This window comes from Homalodisca vitripennis, unplaced genomic scaffold (assembly GCF_021130785.1).
Source record: "Homalodisca vitripennis isolate AUS2020 unplaced genomic scaffold, UT_GWSS_2.1 ScUCBcl_2781;HRSCAF=7868, whole genome shotgun sequence".
In the NCBI taxonomy this organism is placed as follows: Eukaryota; Metazoa; Arthropoda; class Insecta; order Hemiptera; family Cicadellidae; genus Homalodisca; species Homalodisca vitripennis.
In genome coordinates this window covers 13,529-36,065 of record NW_025778922.1, presented here as the reverse complement: position 1 = coordinate 36,065, position 22,537 = coordinate 13,529, and the positions used below count along the sequence as shown (strand labels likewise).

The window sequence follows — 22,537 nt, the reverse complement described above, 5'->3', positions numbered from 1 at the left end:
ATTGCGTCACGCGGTATAGTTGCAAGCATGTCTTCACAAGAAGTACATGCCGTGTCAAATAGTCCCGTGCTGACAATTGATGGACCACGCACACTTTATACGGGTGAAATCTCAGTTCATCATTAAGAATCCGGTGGAGAGAACGTCTTGAAATGCCAAGAGCAAGTGATTGCTTCCGAGCAGAGCGTTTTTGGAGATTGCAGTACTGCTGCTCTAACTCTATCGATGTTTTCCGGTGTTGTAATCCTTCTCTGAGGTCCCCTTCGTACACATGACACATTCCCTGCTGTTCTGAATGCAGTTACCCAATTTACAATTGGTTGCTGACCAGGAATACGTCCGCGTGGGGGAACAGCGAATCGTAAACGAAAAGCACGCTGCACTGCAGTGATCGAGTGGGCATTTGAAAAATACGCTTCAACACAAAACGACCTCTCCTCTCGTGTCCACTGCATGATGGCAACTGGAACGCGGAGGAATACAAATCTCCCGTCAGCCACTATAAGCCACGCCCACTCTCCCCTCTCTTCGACCAACAGTGCCGCCACAGCCTGCAGTGCAAAAAAGCAAATTGCCGCGCTCCACCCTGTACAAGATCTCTATTGTAACCACACTTTATAAAAGACTACTTTTATAAGAAAATACAAAAACTGTACAGTTTTATGATTACAATACTATGCCTTATAAATAAAAGAAAATATTTTTTGTAGTGTTCAGCTGTTTAGGTTGTGTCGTAGTAAAAGTTGATTCGTGATTCATCTCTCTCTCGTCTTGATTCAGTTTGCGTTGCATTGTACATCGAAGTGCCGTATTTTCCTTGTAGGTGTAGTTTGTTGCACTCCTGTCGTGTTGACTGTCACTGTTATCTAGTTGTGTTCTGAGTGTTTTCATGCTACATAAGTTCTTATAAGAATTAGAGATGGGAATAGAAAATTTTAAGCTTGTATTAGATAACCCAGATGCTGTTTTCTATGCCGGTTCTGTAGTATCCGGAAAATTACAATTTTGGTTGAATAGACACACAAAAATAAGAGGTTAGTTTCATCAAATAAATGTAACAGGTTTTATCTATTACATTATGTTTTATATTCTTTGAAATCAGTCATACATTATGCTAATCGAATTCTAATTGGTAACGTCAAGGTCACCCTGTACATAGGTAGTTATAACTGATATAAAGGACAATTTTAGGTATTCATCAGATGTTGCAATAAAATTATCACTGACATTAGGGTTATCTCAGTGGACATAATAGTTAACCTATCTGTTCTTCGAAGCCTGTAGGACCCTCTGCTCTAGTAATTTGAATGGCCAAAAATACAGCATTCTATTGAATTTATGGTAGCTATAAGTAAAAGGCTGGAGCGGCAAATCACGAATTTGACGTTATCAACGTATTCTGCTCACCCTTCTGAACAAAAAATATCTAAAGTACTAGGGGGTGCAAATGATAAATAACATGATTTTAGGGGGTATATTCATAAGTGGTTAAGTTTCTAATGTTTTAATGTTCAGTTTGTGTGCTGTGTCTGGATAATCTGTTTACTTGAATATTATCTGCGGTCGGGACTGATAGCAGCCTGATAACGTATCTGTTATCTGAGTTCTGGGGGGCAGAGTCGGTAAGATATCGTGTTCAGTAGATTGGATTGAGTGAGTGCTTACAATCATTCAACTATCCACTAGTTGACCAACCCTAGTGAATTGTGTGTGTCGGAGTGTTTAGTTTACTTCAATAATAAATATTCTACATAGGTTTGAATGAAGGTGTACTAGCAAAATAGTGCCTGGAACTGCCAGATCCAGAGTTAAACAAAAGTTGGTTTTCATCTTATCTTTAAAGTTGAATTGCAGTAGACCTATGTAAAAATTGATATCTAATATTTATTGTACTGGTTTACAATACCCACTTCATATCAACCCTGATGAAAAAATAGTCAGAATTATCTTGACAATGTGTAATGCCATTTATAACAAAAATTGCAGTGCAATCAACATTAAGTAATGCAAAAGATATTGGGTTAAGGACACGCAGTACGAGGGGGTTTGCAATATGAGGGACTTTGGTACTGTAGGAGGGAATTTCTCTCCCAATATCCTTACAACCTTTACATTGTTTCGACATCAGAGACACCTACAAATGGGTGAAGTGTCAAGTCTCATCACGTGCACAATTGATGTAAAGGTTCGTTTTCAGCTTCTTCATCGTCAACTTTCTGTTGATCTCCTCAGACGAACATGACCCCAGATTTCAGCAGTCAAATCTACATCATCAGATACCAGACCTGCAATAAAAGGAAGATGAGCTGTAGCTAAATTCAACATTCTAATTGAAGCAACCCTTCCTACCATAGCTACGTTAAATTTAGACATCTAAATGTTTCCTCTTTAGTATTCCAACGAGTCTGACTTAATCACTTCAGTGTTGAACTTTTTAACCAAAAAAAATATGTAAACAAATTTCATTTATGTGCTGATCTAGAAAAATAATCAAACATGTTCTGTGAAAGATAAAACATTCTGTATATTTACTACAACACTGTTGCTACAGAACCACTCAAATTTCCTGAGTGGCCATACAGGAAATGTAGAAACCCAGTGGATTGATTACTTTCAGTGTGCCTTGCATACAAGAATACTTACTAAGCATATTTGAACCGTTAAAACTTACCAGATTCTGTTACACTGTGTCTGCACGGTTTTCACCTGTGTCCCCAGAATTCTTTAGGAATGTTATAAATTTGTCATGTCTTTCCTTTCTCATTTACAAACCGCACAATGAGCCAACTCAACTATTACTGAATAATATTTACACAACATGAAATTTTCAATAGTATTAGAAACCACTTTACCTCCTATAACTTTAATAGGTTCGATGCAAATTAATGGATTCATATGAGACTTCCCACTACCTGGACTTCCATAGCACAAAACGTGAGCTGATAGAAGAATTATACTTAGCAATCAATTTAAGGCACATCACAAAGTTACTATTACGCTATGATCCAAACACTTCATCTCCTCAAATTGGCAGCCCTCAGGTAGATTAAAAAAAAAGAAACTATGTTGCACATTTGCTTAAAATCAGTCACCAATTGTTTATCAATTCTAGATAATTCATTTACCCGGATTTGAAATTTATCTGTACAATCAATGTGAGAGAATAAATTGTTTTTGTTCAGATATACTTTATATTATGTACAGTCGAACCTCGATAAGATTAATTTCCAGGGCTACAGAAAACATTCGTCTTATCAAGGTATCCGTAATAAAGAGGTGCATTTTATTGAGGTTTAATACTGCCGTTATTTGTATTATACACGTTTCTCCTCGCTCTGAGATAACTTCTTCAAAACGAAGATTATTATGGCCAACCTCCATATTGCAAATCAGTGTTTACATAACTGAAGATATTTTTCAATGTTGACCTAGGTCAAAAACAGAGGGCAAAAATTTAACAAAATACAGTATCCATGTATGTATTAAATCACTTATACATATAATTTAAAACAATTATACATAACAGATCAATATTTCACAAAAAATAAAAAATTGCATTCAAGTCTTGAAAGAGTTATCAATTTTTGATCGTTTCCCCACGTGAATGATTGCCATATCCAAAGTGGAATCTAACTCAAAGCAATTTTTCTCCTCGAAAAAACATCAATAGCTTCTCTTGCGTCTTTTCTTGACAGTTCAGGTTGACCACTCTCCTCTTGTTTATCCGCCTCATCTTCAGCTGCTTCATCTTCTTGAAGATTTGAGGGTTGAACAGAAGCTAGGATATCTTCATCCGTTAGACCTCCACATACTGCTACATCATCATTGAAGTCAACAAATTCTTCAAACTCCATTTCTTGGCCCCCAGTACTTTGCTACCTTTGCTCGCTCCAGCCCCTTCAATTTTTTACGTTTTCACTGATTATTGATGTGCTGGGGTGTCCAGAGGGCTCCCCTTCAAGCCTATTTTTGAAATGTTTTAACTTTGAATACCAGTTGTAAACCTTTGTTTCACTCATAGTAAACTCACTATAAGCCTTTGTTAACATTTCCAACACTTTTTGTTATATACTTTATTTAATTTTTCATACAAAATTTGATACTAATTCTTTTATACATTTTTTTTAACAGATGAGAATTACTGAGTTCATAAAACATGTCTAACCCTAACAGCTGCCACTGAAAAAGTAAACAATGAATACAGCTGGAAATTGTATTATACATCAGGAGCATGAGTACCAACATATTAAAACAAAAATGTTGACAATCGGACTGTACTTACCCGTGAAACTTCAAAATTCCTGTTACTTTTTTAACACACCTTTGGAAGGGGGTGGTCTTGGGATTGGGGGGGGGGGTTATATTTGGTCAGGTTAATTGGAAATTTTGGTTAGTGCTACTTTGAAGGGGATTGCAGTTGGCTGATTTTGTTTACAAAATCTATCTAGTTTTTAAAGGTTTATTTAGATTAGCTCCCCGAATACAATGTTAGAAGCCCCCACCTTTTTTTACCTTGTTTTAGTAAGAATATATAATTAACAGTGTTATAATATATACATTAAGCCTTAAGGTTTAGGCCTGTTATGTGTGAAATAAAAGATTTCAGCTAGTAAACTTCTAGAAGGAAATAAAAAAGGGCCTTCAGAAAAAAGTGACATTTGTAAGAAAGAACTCTACACAAAATCTACTTTTAGTGATAAAAACAATTTATTTAAAAACTAGGAATGAATGATGATTTGATTTTGTTTATTGTACCATTGATTTTATAAATTAGGTTGGAATAATTATTTATGAATTATTGATCAATTGCTTATTAATTATTGACTCAAGTGATTGTGTGTTTTTTCTTTTTATTTAGATGTAAAACTTCATTTATTTGGAGAAGCCAAAGTTTCGTTCAAGGGTAGACATAAAACATGCAGGAGTAACGAATATGAGGTGGTTACCTTCTGTGCTTCTGAAGAATACTTTTCCATAATGTACTACCTTCTGGGTAGGTATTATAATAACACAGTCTAAAACAATCTGTATCAAATACACATATTACTCCCGTTATATAAATTATTTCAGATTAAATGAAGTAGGTACTGGTAAATGAATACAAATTTTCCAATATCATTTTATTATTGCAATAATAAAATTAATATTGGAAAATTTGTATTCATTTACCAGTGGTTCATTTTAACTTTTTGCAATGCTTCAAGATTCTTCAATTATTTAAGAATAGTTACAATAAAAGCTTTTGAGTTCAGCTTGCTTTCTTTTGTCCATTGAGAAGACAAGCCAATACACCCTCTCTAGAGAAGCAACTTAGGAAGAGTTAATTAAAAATACAGCTGTACATATGAAATTTGTTACTTTAGCCTTTTTCTTTGTCTCCACAGTGTTGGCAAATATTTAATATAGGTGAAAGTTTAAAAAGTCATCCACTGAAACATAGCTAAAGAGTAATAAATAATAGATTTTAAAGAATAAAGAGAATTTGTTTAGCTTTGGCAATCATTACATGATGTACCTGTACCTTGTATTGGTTTTTAACCAAAAATACTTTATGTAATTTTTTATTTTGTAATAGTTTATGATAATAGTTTATGGTAAATTAGTTTATATACACTAACATTTTGATTAGTAAACTAAGTTTGACTTGGCTACTGGCTGTACTTTGACTTTGTCGATGAATGTAAAAATTTTGTATGGCAATAAAATATTATTATTATTATTGTAATAAAGTTGCAAACAGTTTTCACCAATCCCGCTCACCTTTGGACTATTCAGAACTTTCTTTGTGTTTTAGTATTTTCTCTGTTGATTAAAAATGTTTCCTGAGAAATAAATATACAGAGTGACTATGGCCGCCAGGAAAATCAGGAATAGTCAGGGAATTTTACCAATGTGGAGAAAATCGGAATTTCATTATAGACCGGGAAAATTGTCTGGTTATGAAATGTCTGAAATGTTTTGTTTAAAATGTCAGTTTTATGGAATTATGATAACAACTAGGGATGTCATCATCAATCTACAGAACATTACGAAGTGTAAGTATCATTACAACATTAGAACCTCACTAAGTCAACATGACTTGTCGATGAGGACACAGTGTTCAAGAAAAATCAATATTTATAAATTCATTCATATTTTACTGTAAATTGCAGGATTCTACAGAGACTCGCTGTGTCATTAATATTATCGGGAATATACAAATTACCGATCACCGAAACGTTTTTGTTGTATTTTGTATTTCTTGAAAAATTGTAAATAGATAGTGTTATTAACAAATTGTCTGAGTTTTTAAAAATAATATCTTGCTTGCACTTATTATTTTTTAGATTTACAATAGTAGATTATCACGAGTATCTGCTTTGTTTATTCCCGAACGACAGCTAATCGGCAGTATAAAAGTTACCAATCGCTATAATGTGTTTATTGTACTTAGTATATGAATATCCGTAGATGAATATCCTAATTAAAAATTATCCTAGTTTTGTAAATATTTTGCTTGCAATTCTATATATATATATAGCTCCCAGTGGAGCGAGTACTTTTTGTGACTCAATGTTTATTGAAATTAAATAAGGCTATTGCCATTTATACAATTTAATGTAAATAAGAGTCGTTTGACAGGTATTTGGTCTTTCGATCATATGTTAGTTTGCTTATTTAAACGCATATGTAACAGATACAGCCAAATACAAAATAATTGAATCGGAAAAAGTAATTTTGTTTTCAGTTTGTGTTTGTCTTGATATTGCCAGTCAAAATATTTTCGATTTTTTTTAAAGTATAAACATTGCTTGGGCTGCAGTATGAACTCACTCACACACACACAGTAAAGTAAGATCTTTGTTGTAAAGAGAATTTCTTAAATAAATAAAAATGCCATATTCTTCAATCTATACATATATTTCCCAGTTTAATTAGCTAAATATGTTGTAAAATATTGCTTCGTAAAGTTGTTGCTTTGTATACATTACGTTTGTAATGGTTGTCAAAAAAAGTCACTTATTTTTATATTTTGCTCATTACTTTTGAGTATTCAGAAGGTGCGAGACAAGTTTTGTTAACCTGGAACTTTATGGACTCGGGTTGTAAATTCTAAACACCACAATACACTGCATATACAAGCCTATCATTACTTCAACTTTAAATAATCTTTGTAACTTTGTTGAAAAAAATATTAGCTTATTACTCATTTTTTATACTAATTTTTGTATTTTAATCAGTATTTGTGTCCATATTTTGAAACTCAGATTATTTATAAATAAAACTATTCTTTTACCGGTAATAGGATATGGACAAATTTTTTTAATAGAAAATTCAGGGAATTTCTTCAAGCCACTTTGCTAGGCACCCTGATAAACCACTATTTTTATGCCATTGCAGAATGGAAAATTCCACACTATCCAATATAGCAATAGTAAACCACGAGTATAAAATTTCATCCCAGTATTATGAAGTGATTGGCCTGAAATGGATGGTTTTCCAGGTGAAATGCAGACTCTACTGCCAGGAGAATATGTGTGTCTGTTCTCCACGACTCTGCCGACAATACTGCCTTCGTCTTTTAAGAGTGAACATGGCAAAATTCAATATTTAATTAAAGCTGAAAGTAGAAATCCCCTGGGGTGTTGATTTCAAAAGTGGAGAAAACATTGAGCATTAAGACTATTGTTAATCTCAACAACATCGCAGAAGCCAAGGTTGAATGATTCAGTCTATTTAAACTCTTGCAGCATGGCATGAATTAACCTATTATCACTCTTCAATAACCTTTCTGAACATATGAATTAGTGTTTCTATTTCTTCTAATGGTGAGGTGTTTACACGGACTTGAGTATTTTTCTTGTTTTGGCAGAGTGCAAAGTAACAACATAAAACTTTGTACTATCAAGTTTCATTGTGAGTATAATATGAGTCATTCAAATGTAAACTGTACTTATTTACAACATACAACTCATCTATAACTTATTGTAACATAGCCTCTTGCATGCTGAACAATTTGTTTCATCATTTTGGAAGCTTGAAGATCTTTCTTTGAGTTAGTAAAGTTGTCAACCAATTGTGCATTCATTCATTAACTTCTTGACTACCTAGAAATCATCTCCCTTGTATTACTTTTTTTTGTATTTACTCAAACAAAAAATAGGCACATGAGGACGAATCAGAGCTTTAAGGAAAGTGTTTAAGGATTTCCCAAACATTCATCTTTTATTGTCGTTGATATGAATTACATGTATGACCAAGGTCCGGTTACAATAATACATGTTGTATACAATAAATGTATTATAATGGTCAATAAATCGTAAAATGAAAGAATTACATTAAACACAACATAATCTTGTCATAGCAAATAAAAATGAATGCATCTCACCATCCTGCAACTAACACAAAACAACTAGTAGAATAATCCCAGAACTAGATGATTTCTTAATCTCTTTTTAAAGAGGATTTTTCCTCTAATACTTTTTAAAATTTGTAAAAATTTCCAAAACGATTTGACCCCCACATTTTGAGATAGGCCACCCACTAGATTCAAGCGATGTACGGTAACACAACAGTGGGAAATGAGCCTTAACCCTTCCCTCGCCGTAGAATGAAATATATTAGAATTGTAGACTAACCAAAATTCCTAGCATGATTATATCCAATATTACACATTGTGTCTATTGGAGAGTTTTTTTAGCTCACAAAAGGTCTTAAAAATGGCTGGTGCACACTCCATGCTTATCACAGTTGGCAAGGAAGTATGTATAGACGACCTTTACTCCACGGCTGGGGGAGGGATAAGCCCTTTGTCTAGTCCTATCCACCTGCTCATCTGTTCTGCATCCTATAGAGCCATAACCAAATATATCCTTAGTCTTCCCAGATGATAAGATAAAATAATAGACCTTCTCTATGAAATCTTAAATAAAAAAATACTATAATAGTAGCTTTTATAATCTTTCAGTTTTATTAGATTGTTCCATGAATTTGAATTTATATCAGATTAACAGTATGGTAAATAATTATTTTTAGATTTTTATCAGTAAATATGTTAATTTTAACTAAAATTTCCTGTTTTCCTTTTTACGTTTACCTCTTATAATGAGTTTTTCGTTGTAATAAATAATAACTGTGAACTTTAACACTTAGAGTGCTAATCCCGTAATTTTACGGAACAGCGAAACTTCCGAAGAATGCTAATCCCGTAGTTTTACGTGGTTGTCATTTCAATTGGTATTATATTACATTGTCCGTATTAAACAAGTTTTGCCTACTCTACAATGTTTTTTGGGTTTTTAGTAACACAATTCACCGTTAGATGTATTGAATGAGCTTGGTGACAAAGCAACTTCAGTCGCTTTGATTACGTGCCGAGACGTGACGTTCGTTGCGGCCGGCAGTCTATGTCGCAATCATGGCTTCTCGCAGCTTGAACGACGTTGCGATCAGTGATGTATTAGATGAAGATAGTTTTATTGGTGTTGATAGTATTTTTGACGGTTCTGACATTGATCCTGATTTCATGGAAGAAGATGAGACACATATTTCAGGTAAGAATAAGTCTATTTATCACATACACATCAGTCTAAAAGTTTGGTTATGTTATTGTTTTCGTGAATCAAACTATAATTTGTTTTATAATAAATTAACTTTATTCAACTAATATTCTATTCATATGAATAAAATGAAAATATATTTATATTTTACATAGTATGTTATTATGTTACAGATGCTGAAAACAGTACTGACGACGAAAGTGATGCCGACCCATCAATATGTCGGCATAGTTTTTTTGTCAAAAAACTACAAGACATAAAAACATGATTTGTATTATTCAAAGGACTGTTTATATTTGTAAATGGGTCATTGTAAATAATTGTATATATGCTTAGTTTAGTATGTTAGATAAAAAAAACTGTCTAAAAAAATAATTTTTCCTTTTAAATATATGTTTTTCAAAAACATTTTTTATGTGTAGTTTTTGAAAAAACCACTAACAATCTCATGTTAAAAGAAAGACGAAAGTAAGCTGAATTTAGGCATGCAAGTATTTTTCTTATACCTCAAATACTTTTTTTTTAAATAAATTTTTGAAAACCACCAAAAACGCCCAGCATTCTACAGAGTTACATGTTATTTAGGGCCAGCACTCAAAGTGTTAAAGAAAATTATATTTCATAGCATTATAGGAAATCAATGGATCAGAGATGCTACAGGTCAGGGAAAAGTCAGGGGAAAAAACAGAACTGGAAACCAGGGAAAAGTCAGGGAATCCGGTCTCAAGTCAGGGAATTTCGACGTTGGTCAGGGAAAAATATAAAATCCCTTTACACAAATAAACTTACTGCCGCCGCGATCATTTAATCAGATCATTTAAGTCAATCTTTTTGTACGTATTAAACTGTGTTCACTTTATTTTTTGCTTTTTTATATTTGCCACCCTGTTAGCCTCAACACCGCTTTTTTCCACCCATTAATTGCCAAAAACCCTGGGGATTGCATCGTAAAAAGTCAGGGAAAAATGAAAAATTTGGTCTGGAAATCAGGGAAAAGTCAGGGAATTTCATTATTGGACTCCTGTAGCAACCCTGTGGATTTATTAGCTATGTGTTAGCAAAATCCACTGCCTTACTAAAAATTAAGTATTTGTTTGCATGATTATAACATGATGAGTGAACTATCATACTAATCTTTGCAAGTGCATGCTTTTCTGCTTGATTGTTTAAATTATTTCTTTATGAGTAAGAGAAACCAACCAAATGGAACTATTACATCATTTGTATGAAACACGTTGGATCCCTAAAAAGCTGCTCAAAGTTGCCTTTGAAGGTTTTGTGAGATTGGACACAGAGGGTTTGTGTGCCAATTTTGTCTATCTAAACATGTACTATCTAAGGGTGACCAAATTATTCCCGGAGTAAACCTGGTGTACAAGTATCTGTTGTAATAATTATATATTATTAATTTACCAAAAAAAAAACATTTTCATGAGTATTATATAAATAGTCTACTCTAATTACTTATTATTAACAGTAATATTCTAAATATAACTGCATTATTTTACAAATTTGTTTAAAAAATGATAAGAAATAGTATTCCATTGATCCTTATCTTCGTTGCAAAATCTACATCTAGCCTCTTAAGTTGTTTTCAATAAGACTTCTCTCCTGAATATGTTTCAGAAGCCAATAAAACGACAAGTGGAAAAGTTTTTCCGCTGCATGTGTTGTCCTCTGACGATGGTCCTGAACTTGCCACAAGCTGGATATGTGCCAGGTCAGAACATCCCTGTGATCCTGGAGGTGGACAACGCGAGTGACGTGGATGTGAACAATGTCGTCATAAAGTTACAGAAGGTTAGTTAATCATAGAAGGAGTCGTCTGCTGGTTTGCTTGTGTGGAAAGTTGGTTGCAACTATAATTTAAATAAGTTTTTAATGTAAAGTCTTTCAAAAGCGTTTTTTGGATGTTGGATAAGTGAGTCTTCTCTATCCTGAAAGTACTGGAATAATAGGTATCAGTTGATTTTTAAGTATTAAATTGAGCTTTGATCAAGAAAATTGCATAGACATTATAACCTATATACATGTTTATTATGCAGACAGTTTAAATGTATTCCACAACATTAATATCTTTTTAAAGTAACAGGCTCTAAATGAGATAATAAGAAGCAACCTTCCAGACTAATAGTTTTTATTTTTTGAATAGTTTTTTTATTTTTTGAAAGTGAAGTTGAGTCATATGGCCTGTTTGCTGTGACATGGTATAACCAAGTTTGCCTGTTAATTGAATACCTTATCTAGCACTGATAAGCTATCTTAAACATCAAGTAGTATAGCTCAGTGGTAAGAGTCTCTGCTTGGCAACATAGAGGTACTGGGTTCAAATCTGACTTCAAGTGAAACTTTTTGCTTGATAAATTTAATTGAGCTAATATTACTTAGTGATTTTTATTTTATTGAACTGACAAAATAAATACTATTTATTTGACAGTAAAATTTTTACATTTTTATTTGTAGGACAAGGTGTATTTCTGTACATATTTTTATATATAGGACTACCTGAATATCTGTAAATATTTTTATTTTCACTGCCACATAAATTAGTGAACTTTGAAATATATTTTAAAATGACGAAACAAGGTAAAAAAGAAAGTAAAACTAATTCTCCTTGTGGTAAATGCAGTAAAAATGTTTCTAACAATAGTAGAGCTGTATTGTGCAGAAGTAACTGCCTTAAATGGTACCATTTGAAATGTACGAACCTCACTCTAAAGGCGTTCAAAGAATTGAGTAAAACTAATATAATATGGACCTGTAATAAATGCATGAATAAAAATTTAGATGAAGATTCTTGTGATGAGTCCTCTGAGGAAAGCAATACCAACTCTTTGGATGAAAATTTGTCGATAAGTGAGGACTTGGGACAAGAAGAGATAATAACTAATGAAGTTAATTTTGAATTAAAAGAACAATTAGAAAATGTAAACTGTGTCTTGAAAACTGTAAACAAAGATTTGTTTCTGGCAAATGAAGAAATAAAAAATCTAAAAAATCAAAAGACTTCGCTTGAATTTATTGTCTTGCAAAAAGAAGAAGAAATAATTAAACTTCAACAGGAAATTAAAGAATTAAGGAGCAAGTCTATTACACAGCCAGAGGAGTGTTTTAGTTCTAATTTTCCTAGAAAGTCCCATAAAAGTAAACGATATAGCCTACCGAATTCCTTAACTACTACTACTAAACCTATTCTTAGAAAGGTACCTTCAATTGAAAGAGGACATAATGATTCAATAAATGAAACAGAACTATATGCAACAGTTCTCCGTGAAGGGAAGCGAAAATATAAAATTAGTTCTTCTATTTTAAATTCAAATACGGAACATAATTGTATCTCAAAAAATTACTATCATGCTATAATGCCATCAGACGATAGTGATCATGTGGATTGTGACGGACTGGACACTCATGGAAGAGTAAACAAAATCTTGATTTGTGCTGACAGTCATGGAAGAGACTTGTCATGGCATGTGAATGCAAAAATAAATAATCATAACAAGAAGGAAATGGTTAACAATGAGAAATTTATGTCAGTAGGTTTTGTAAATCCAGGTGGTCGAACTTCAGTTGTTTTGAAAGAAAGGAATATTAAAGAAGAACTTACTAACAAGGAAGATGTACTAGTGATTGTGTCCGGGACAAATGACATTGCTAGAAATGAAGGAGGAGACGCACTGGCAAAAATTAAAGAGACACTTGACAAGTTTAGTGACAAACGCATAATTTTAGTAGACTTACCTACTAGGTATGATTTGGTTGACTGGTCGTGTGTGAATTTAGCGACCAAAAAAATAAACGAAGAGCTCAAAGGACTAAGTGAGGCATACAATAATGTGACCATGGTGGAAGCAAGTAAGGCGGAGAGACATTTACATACATTTCATGGTATGCATCTGAATCCAAAAGGAAAGACATGGTTGGCAGAGAAGATTTGTGAGGCAGCTGGGATTGGCTCCATTCAACTCGAGCACTTGCCTTCTTCTAACCTCAGAACACCAGTAGACTCCACTATCAATTTAGGAAACGACAAGTCGACACAAGAGGACCCCTCACCATTGGTGCTGCAGCCTTCAATAACAAAGTCTTAAGTATATTTCACCTTAATTTACAATCAAATAGGAATAAATTATTTTCTTTAGACTTAGTGTTAGATAAGTTAAGCTGTAATGTTTTATGTATTAATGAGCATTGGCTATGCCAAGATGAAAGCCTGCTCTACATTCCGGCTGGGTTCACTTTAGCTGCTACTTATTGTAGAAAACCACCACTCACCAAAGGTGGTTGTTGTATCTTTGTGAAAAATGGATTAGATTATAGGATTATTAATGTACAGAACTTTTGTGTAGAAAAAGAGTTTGAAGTATCAGCTATCTACTTGCAGAGTGTTCAAACTGTTATTGTAAGCATTTACCGAACTCCGGACTCAGATGTTGCTATGTTCATTTACCTTTTTGATATTTTTCTTAAATTTTTAGTACATAAATATGTTGGGACAATAATCATAGCAGGGGATTTTAACATAAACATAAAAAAGAATACAACTAAAAGTGAAACTTTTCTAAACCTTCTACGATCATATAATCTGTATTGCCTAAATAAAGAAAACACAAGAAAAAATTCCTGCTTAGATAACATCATAACTAATGAGTTGCCAAATAGAACTAATTGTGAAGTCTTTCAAGCTCATCTATCAGACCATTCTAGTGTTATTGCTACATTTAATAATAAAACCTTGTTAACCAAAGAAAAAGAAGTTATGTATCGTAGTATTAGGAATGTAAAACCATGTGCAATTGCTGTATTTAAAAATCATCTTGAATTATTGGATTGGTTAGAGCTAAGTTCTTTTAGTAATGTAGATGAAGCGTTTAGTTATTTTATAAAAATAGTATCAGATACTTATAATTATTGTTGTAATGTTAGAGAAATTAAGTCTACATCCTTAAAAAGAGAACAAAAAGTCAAATGGTTTACTCCTGAACTTAAAAAATCAAGAGAGATATTGTTGTTGTTGTATGATAGGTTTCAGAAATGCAATAGTGATTTAGAGAAAAATAGGTTTAAGAATGACTATATGGTGGCAAAAAGATCATATAGATTTAAAATAAAGCAGGCAAAAATAGCGGCAAACAATAACTACATTGAAAAGTCTAATAACAAGTGTAAAGCAGCATGGAACATTATTAAAGCTGAAACTTGTCAAAATGGTAAAGGGGGTGAAACAAATAATATTGAATCAAAACAACTTGATGAGTATTTTACCAATGCTGCTTATCTTTTGAATAATAATGTCATAAATGATGAGACCAGAGCTTTAAATTTTTTAAATCAGTACCTTATATCTAGTCATAATAACATATCTTGTAATTTTAGATGGCGCAACATTACAATATGATATCTTACATTTTAATATGATATCTTAAAATGTGTAAAAGAGTTGAGTTCTTCTTCTTGTGAAGACATATATGGATTTTCCAATAAGATCTTAAAGGAAGTAATTCTATTTATATTGAAACCCTTAGTATACTTATACAATATTATGCTTCAGCAAGGTATTTTTCCAAGAGTTTTGAAAGTTGTTAAAGTCACCCCTATCTATAAGAAGGGTGACAAGTCTAATCCTGCTAGTTATCGTCCTATATCATTGGTTCCAATTTTTAGCAAGGTATTTGAGTACTGCATTAAGAATCAATTATATTTTTATATGTTAAACAAGGGGTACATTTGTAAAGAACAGTTTGGTTTTATACCTAGCCGTAATACAATTCAAGCTGTGGAGTCAGTGGTTTCGAATGTTTTAGATGGCTTTGAAAATAAAATGATTTGTTCAGCTACCTTGATAGATTTATCTAAAGCTTTTGATTGTATTCCACATAAATTACTCTTAAAAAAACTGGAAGGTTACGGTGTAAAAGGTGAGGAATTGAAGCTCTTTTCATCATATCTCAATGGTAGAAAACAAATGGTAGTACAAGGTAGAGACAAATCGGATCTTAAAAATGTTACAATAGGGGTACCACAAGGTTCAGTGTTAGGGCCTTTTCTGTTTGTAGTGGCTGTGAATGACTTTGCACACAATATACCATGTTTTTCTGTACTATATGTGATGACACCACCCTAGTGAGTAGCAATTAAAAAATAGACCAGTTATTGATAAATCGTAGGAGGCTGCTAGATGATGCAAATAAATGGTTCAGATCTAATTCTCTAGTTGTAAACCGTGATAAAACAGAGAATATATGTTTCTCTCTTGATAATAATAATTATGATGATTTAAATTTTAACCCTGTAAAACTTTTAGGAATATATTTGGATAGTAAGCTAAGCTGGGATGTACATGTGCAAATGATGTGTAAAAAATTGGCAAGAGTCATCTACTTACTTAGAAAATTAAGATTCTGTGTTAGCATGGATATGCTCATGACAGCCTATTATGCCTTCTTTAATTCAGTTTTAATGTATGGAATTTTGTTATGGGGAAATAGTAGCGCTGCTCAAAAAGCTTTTATATGGCAAAAAAAGGCGCTAAGAGTTATTAAAAGTTTACCTGACAGAACTTCTTGCAAGCCCCTTTTCAAAGAATTGCAAATTATGACTCTGCCAAGTATGTATATATATTCATGTTTATTAAAATGTAAAGAAAATTTAGAAACATATCAGCTCAGACAAAATATACATAATTATAATACAAGGAACAAAGGCAAGCTAGATATGGTAAATTTTAGGCTGGAAAAAACTAAGAAAAGTCATTTATGCATGGAAATTAAACTTTTCAACAACTTGCCTGATAACGCATGGAGAGTTAGTATTGTCAAGTTTAAAACTTCTATTAGTAGTTGGTTAAAGGACAAAGCCTTTTATTCAATTGACGAGTATTTGTCCTGTGACACTAGTGAAATAAAATTTTAGTCTACTTTTTCTATCTTTCTTGTTTCTTTTAAAGTTTATTTATTATTTCTCATTGGACAAAGCCTTTTGATGAGCATTTGTCCTGTTTCAATTTTGACGCCACCGTTACAAATTTGTTAAGTTGTTATTTGTTTTATTCTCTGTTATTACTTCTTATATATTCTATTTATTGTTGTTATGTTATGAACTTATTTATTGTAGTTGTACATTAGTTTTTAATTATTTATTTATTTTATTATAGGCTTATTGAACAATTTTGTATACAAGAAATTAAGGGATTTGGTATTGGCTAGTTATATGAATATTCTGACGATGTCAATTGCATTTATATATGTTTAAAGACAAATAAAGAATCTTGAATCTTGAATCATATTGTCTGTGCTACCAAGTGTGAATGATATTTAAAATAAATGTATGTACAGGGTGTTCAGTAAAAGTGCTCCAATGCTTTGGAATTTTGTTCTACACATAAAAATGAGCAAAAAAGTTCTTATGAAGGTATGTACCAAAACCTTTAGTCTTCTGTCTTTTTGTCTGTATGTGTTTTTTTTATCAACAATTATATATTTTGAACCAGTTAAGATAAAGATATGAAACTTGAAAATTGTATTAACCCTTTCAAAATAAAATATTAACAAAATACTTTTACCTGTTTTAAAATGGCGGACGTGTAAATTATTCCATTAACCCTTTGGCTGCTATGCAACGATATGTCGTTTTTGGTAATTGTGCCGAAAAATGCTATGTAATGATATATCGTAGTTGGCCTTTGTTCCGAAATATGGTATAAAACAATATTTCGTTGTTGCGAATTTTTTTTTCAGCGCTAAATATTACATTATTTACACACAGAGTGCGGTAAATGACAGTTGAATAAGTTTACTTCTTCTTCTTCTATATTCATCACCATGGGATATCTGCTGATCCACAACATTGATGAAGAAGTTATTAAAAACATTGCAAACTCTACCTGGATCCAACCACAGTTTTCTTTATCAAGCAACATAATGTTTTCTTTTAAATTCTTATTTTTACCAGTTTGCATGTTAATTAACTTCCAGGTTGTTTTGTTAACGTTACTTAAACATTTTATTTTGTTATCAAAAAATCTTTTTTTAGCTTGAATAATTTTTAGTTTAAGATCACGTTTTTTTTAATTTTTAGCTGGTTTAAGTTATTATTTTGTTTGTTCTTTCTATATATCTTTTCTTGCTCAATTAAATCTGTTCTTTCGTTTTTAATCTCTTCTGTCACCCAATTGTTTTTGGATATGCAATTAGGTCTTAGATTAGATACTTTAGGGAAACAAATGTTAAAATAATGCAAAAAAATAGAATGGAAAGTACGAAACTTGTCATTGGCACCAGACATATAAACATCTATCCAACTTTCCGATCCTAAAAGTTTTAAGAAAGTTTTAATATTACTTTCGCTAAATTTTCTTGTTAATTCTCTATATGTCTTATGTTTATTGCTATCTGTATCATAAAAATTACCAACTTCCATCAATTGCCTGTCATGATCAGATACTGCTGTGATAATCCCCTCCACTTTTATATAGTTTTTATCAATATTGGTTATAAAGTTGTCAATTATGTTGCAGTTTCTTTACTAAATCTAGTTGGAAAATTAACTGCATAATACACTCCATGTTCAGTTAATATATTTCTAAAAATTTTTAAAGTCAGATTATTATTTAAAATACCGTATTTATATTGATGTCCCCAGCGATAATAATGTTACTAAAGTTATTGCAGAGAACATTCAGAAGTTGGTCCAGTTTTTCAAAAAAGTTATTGATTAGACTATATTATTTGGAGATCTGTATAGGCAAACAATTACAACATCAACATTTGCAATGGTACTTTCTGAAACACAACATTCAAATTCCTTTTCAGTTATTAATTTGTCAATTGAAAATTTACTTATATTTTTACTTTTGATCCCATTTTTAGTTAACATCATAACCCCTCCTCGTGTAGTTTTAGAACGGCAAAAAAAAGAACTTACTGAGTAATTACATACATTTAGCCGAGAAATTTCATTTTCGTTCAAACTGTGCTCACTAAGAGCTACAACATCGGGATTCAATTCAACAAGAGCAATTTCTAAAAGGTCAATTCTCGTAGGTAGGTATTGTACATTTTGATGGAAGATAATAATTTTTTACATTTTCTAATTTACCAAGTTTTAACCTACATTGTTTTTGTTCAATTCCTTTTCTTAAAAAATTTTTCCGATATACACTTGACATCGCTGCTTCAGGTGTAGAAGAACCAAGTAAAGGGTTAATATCACTCAATTCACCAACCTCACTTGAAATATTGAGCACTGACTTCCTGAAACCAACAACACTTTCACTTGACTCTTGAGGCATATTCAGGGCATCATCCTCCATATTCAAGCTGTCACCAGTTTCCACATCCATAACTTGCTGGTCACCGCTGAGGTTTACAGCGGCAGATGCAGGCAGTGGTGGAAAAGACCTCATCTCCATCATGTCAGGAACATCTGTCGGGCCATCTTTCCTCTCATTAAAAGACGTTGAAGTTGGTGAGAAAGACAGACAGCTGTTTAGGTCAGGTGTTGACGGTGGAGGTTTTAGCTCTTGACTTAAAGAAGATAAAATTAGCTGGCGTAAACAACCCACAAACTTCTCATGTGATAGTCCGTTTCGCAGCACCCCATATGGTTGTTCATTATGCCATGAGTGATAACAAAAACTTGTGCATTGGTTGTCAAACGAAATTCAACAAGCTTGTGAATAAAAAGATCAGGAGGCAGGCAGTCCCTAACACAACCCAAAGGCGAGCATATAAGTCTCTTAAGTCCTCTCTCTTTGAAGTCTTTGGTCATTTGGTTAAATGCGGAGATGTAGTCAGCTGCTGTAGGCTTTTTGTGATATATATAGCTTTAGTTACAAGTCCGTACACAACAGCTCCATCATCAATCTTTTGTAGAGTGAGCCGACTGTCGACCAGATTTGATGTTTCAGGCTTTCCAAACTTGTTTTTGAAAACAACTGCAACCAAATGAAAATCTGCCGAGATGCAGTGGGCAAAGCCTACTGTGTTGTCTTTTTGGTTTTCGTCGATGGCAAGACTCATATGTTTTTCTTGTACTACTATAGTACCTTCTTCTTGTTGGTTGTTGGTAAAATAAGGTTTTGATGAAAGCAAAGAATTTAGAGTACTGTTTGGAGTGGTTGTGTGAGTTAAATCAATTTTTGGTTCATTCTCGATTACTTGAGGTGGATTATTAAATTTTGGTTCATTTTCAATTACTTGAGGTGGATTTGAAGTGGTTGCGGTTGAACAGAAATCATTTTTAATGTTTATAAGTAATTTGTGAACCATGTCAGATACGCTAACTTTTCCCTTTTTATTTAAATGTAGGCCATGAGCAGTGAAATAGTGGCGTGGAAGATCATCGAGGGGCAAAAGCTGCACGTTAGTGGAGGAATTCTTTACTAGGTTTCTTATTTCCAAGTTTATTTGTGAAACTTTTAGGTCTAAGCTCGGCTTGTCATGTCTCATGGGCAAACTACCCAGTACCAAGTTCTTGTGGCTAAGGAAGTTGGTGACAGTTTTAAGTTCTTCTAAAATACGCTTTACACCCATTACTTCTACATTGTTTGCTCCACCAATTACTAGGACACAATCTTTTTTTGTAAAGTTTTTACACATTGAATTTGACTCCTCAACAACTCTATTGAGTCTTGCACCTGGGCGAACACAGGCAGAAACACTAACTGAGGTCTTTGCCCGTATGAGATGACTGAGCCCTTTTCCATGGCTATACGCAAAGATTAGAAGTTGACCTTTATCAGTTTGGGGTACCACTACAGCTGGTGGCTTTATAGGTGTAGTATTTTTATTTAATGGGCTTGGGGTTTTTACTTTTGACCATGAGAGATCATTTTCGGTTTTATTTTTGTTTGACAAAGATGGAAAACAGGTTAAACATTGGTTCTTGCTTTGTTTTTCAACGTCAAGTAACAAGTTTTTGTTATCAGACTGAAGCAACTCAACTGTAGTTTTTAAGTTCAATATTTCACATTTTGCGGATTTTAGTTCTTGTTTGAGTATTTTTGTGTGGAAGTCCTCATTTGGTATGTACCAAAACCTTTAGTCTTCTGTCTTTTTGTCTGTATGTGTTTTTTTTTTTATCAAAAATTATATATTTTGAACCAATTAAGATAAAGATATGAAACTTGAAAATTGTATTAACCCTTTCAAAATAAAATGTTAACAAAATACTTTTACCTGTTTTAAAATGGCGGACGTGTAAATTATTCCATTAACCCTTTGGCTGCTATGCAACGATATGTCGTTTTTGGTAATCGTGCCGAAAAATGCTATGTAATGATATATCGTAGTTGGCCTTTGTTCCGAAATATGCTATAAAACGATATTTCATTGTTGCGAATTGTTTTTTCAGCACTAAATATTACGTTATTTACACACTGAGTGCGGTAAATGACAGTTGAATAAGTTTACTTTTCCTTAAAAATAATAACAACACTTGTATTTGCTGGTTGTTTTATAGTACACTAACAGCAAGAACAGCTGTGATCTAGATAGCACAGGGTAAGTTTTTTTGTGTTTTTTACATTACATAAGTAAAAATCTATATTTTTGCATGAAAATTTCAGTATGTACTCAAAATAACATATGATTTTAGGTAAAAATGTATTTTAAAAATAAAAGTTAAATTTAATTATGTTTTTCTGTGCCAAGTTGAAAAAAATATTTATTTATTTGTTTACATAGTTTTGTATTTTTCAAAATGTATTATTTTTTATTTTCTTACATATATTATACTACAAAACAAAACATAAATGAATGAAATAGGTTCAAATTTGAGGAACATGATTTTTTTAGTAAAGCTCTACAAATTCACCATTTTAGGCTTAGCACTTTTGGGATAAAATCCGATAAAAACCTGAGCACTTTTGGGATAACATGTCAAAAATTTCTTAGCAGCCAAAGGGTTAAAACAACTCAATACTGACCATAACATCCGTCATTTTGAAACAGGTAAAATCATTTTGTTAATATTTTATTTTCAAAGGGTTAATATAATTCTCAAGTTTTATATCTTTATCTTAACTGGTTCAAAATATATAATTTTTTTATAAAAAAAGCACATACAGACAGATAGACCTTCATATGAATTTTTCTTTTGCTCTTCTTTATGTGTAGAAAAAAATCCTAAATTATTGGAACACTTTTACTGAACACCCTGTATGCTATGAAAGTTGTGTCTCGAGATTTTAAAGCCTAGAAAGTTCCACGAAACAAATTATCGTTTTATGTCTATTGCAAACTGAGGTGGTATCTTGCAGGGGTAAGGACTCAGTTCCGTGCTGTTTCTCACATACATATTCACCTCTAAAAGACTAGTTTCCTACTAAACAATTAGAAGTGTTTCTTGTTAACTGTTGTACAGTTTAGTGCTTGGTGTGTTTAGGTTATCAAATGGAAGGCTAGTGTACCTGAGAGTAAAACGGAGACAAACATTGTGGACCTGGTGGAACTCTCAATTGGCGGTGTCCGCGGCAAAGACTCAAAGACATTCACTCAACAACTTTCAGTTCCTGTGGTCCCTGTATACAACCTGCACCCGTGTTCCATTATGACCTGTGATTATATTTTCAAGGTAAGTGTCATTAAGGTGTAACGGTTTTCTCGAAACTTAAAATTATTATGTTTTAATGATTATTTTTATTCGAAAATTCATGAATGTATGTTAACTAACACTTCTTGGTTATAAATGTTTCAAAATACTTGGAAAAATTGGAAAAATTTGTATCTTGACATTCGTGAAAATTCTGCGATGTAGGATATTAAAGGAAAGTTGATTGTATGTTTGTTTGTTTAAAACTTCACAGGCTAAGATTGACAAACTTGTAATATTTTGAAAGGCCAAGAACATTGTGGAATTATTAACAAAGTGGTTAGTTTATTTTCTTTTTATATAGGTCAATTTGAATCAGACAATCAATTCACAATAAATTTCCTTCTTTTCAATTTTAATACAAGAGTTGTTCCAAAGTTAAGTTGCTGAGGCATCTGATTGTCGAA

The 22,537-nt window shown here is 32.5% G+C and overlaps 1 protein-coding gene and 1 long non-coding RNA gene across 6 annotated transcripts in view; one reads left to right on the top strand and one right to left on the bottom strand.

Moving 5' to 3' along the window:
• The window catches only part of LOC124372264, a 7,482-nt gene extending 6,778 nt beyond the window's left edge, over window positions 1–704 (bottom strand). The window contains exon 1 of the long non-coding RNA XR_006923323.1: window positions 586–704. This is a non-coding gene — a long non-coding RNA (uncharacterized LOC124372264). The remainder of the gene's footprint in view (window positions 1–585) is intronic.
• Window positions 642–22,537, top strand: LOC124372263. 5 transcript variants are annotated; one of them, XR_006923322.1, is made up of 5 exons: window positions 642–1,034; window positions 4,859–4,993; window positions 7,484–7,697; window positions 11,166–11,339; window positions 21,924–22,537. XR_006923322.1 is itself a non-coding variant. In XM_046830641.1 (5 exons), exons 4-5 carry the CDS (start codon window positions 11,205–11,207, stop codon window positions 22,131–22,133), a joined length of 345 nt encoding a protein of 114 aa, XP_046686597.1. In that variant the 5' UTR covers window positions 1,581–1,818; window positions 4,859–4,993; window positions 7,484–7,697; window positions 11,166–11,204; the 3' UTR covers window positions 22,134–22,537. The 5 variants fall into 5 exon arrangements, 4 of the variants coding, with proteins under 4 accessions (XP_046686598.1, XP_046686599.1, XP_046686600.1 ...); XM_046830641.1 differs by lacking the exon at window positions 642–1,034 and adding an exon at window positions 1,581–1,818; XM_046830642.1 differs by lacking the exon at window positions 7,484–7,697 and having other exon boundaries at window positions 896–1,034.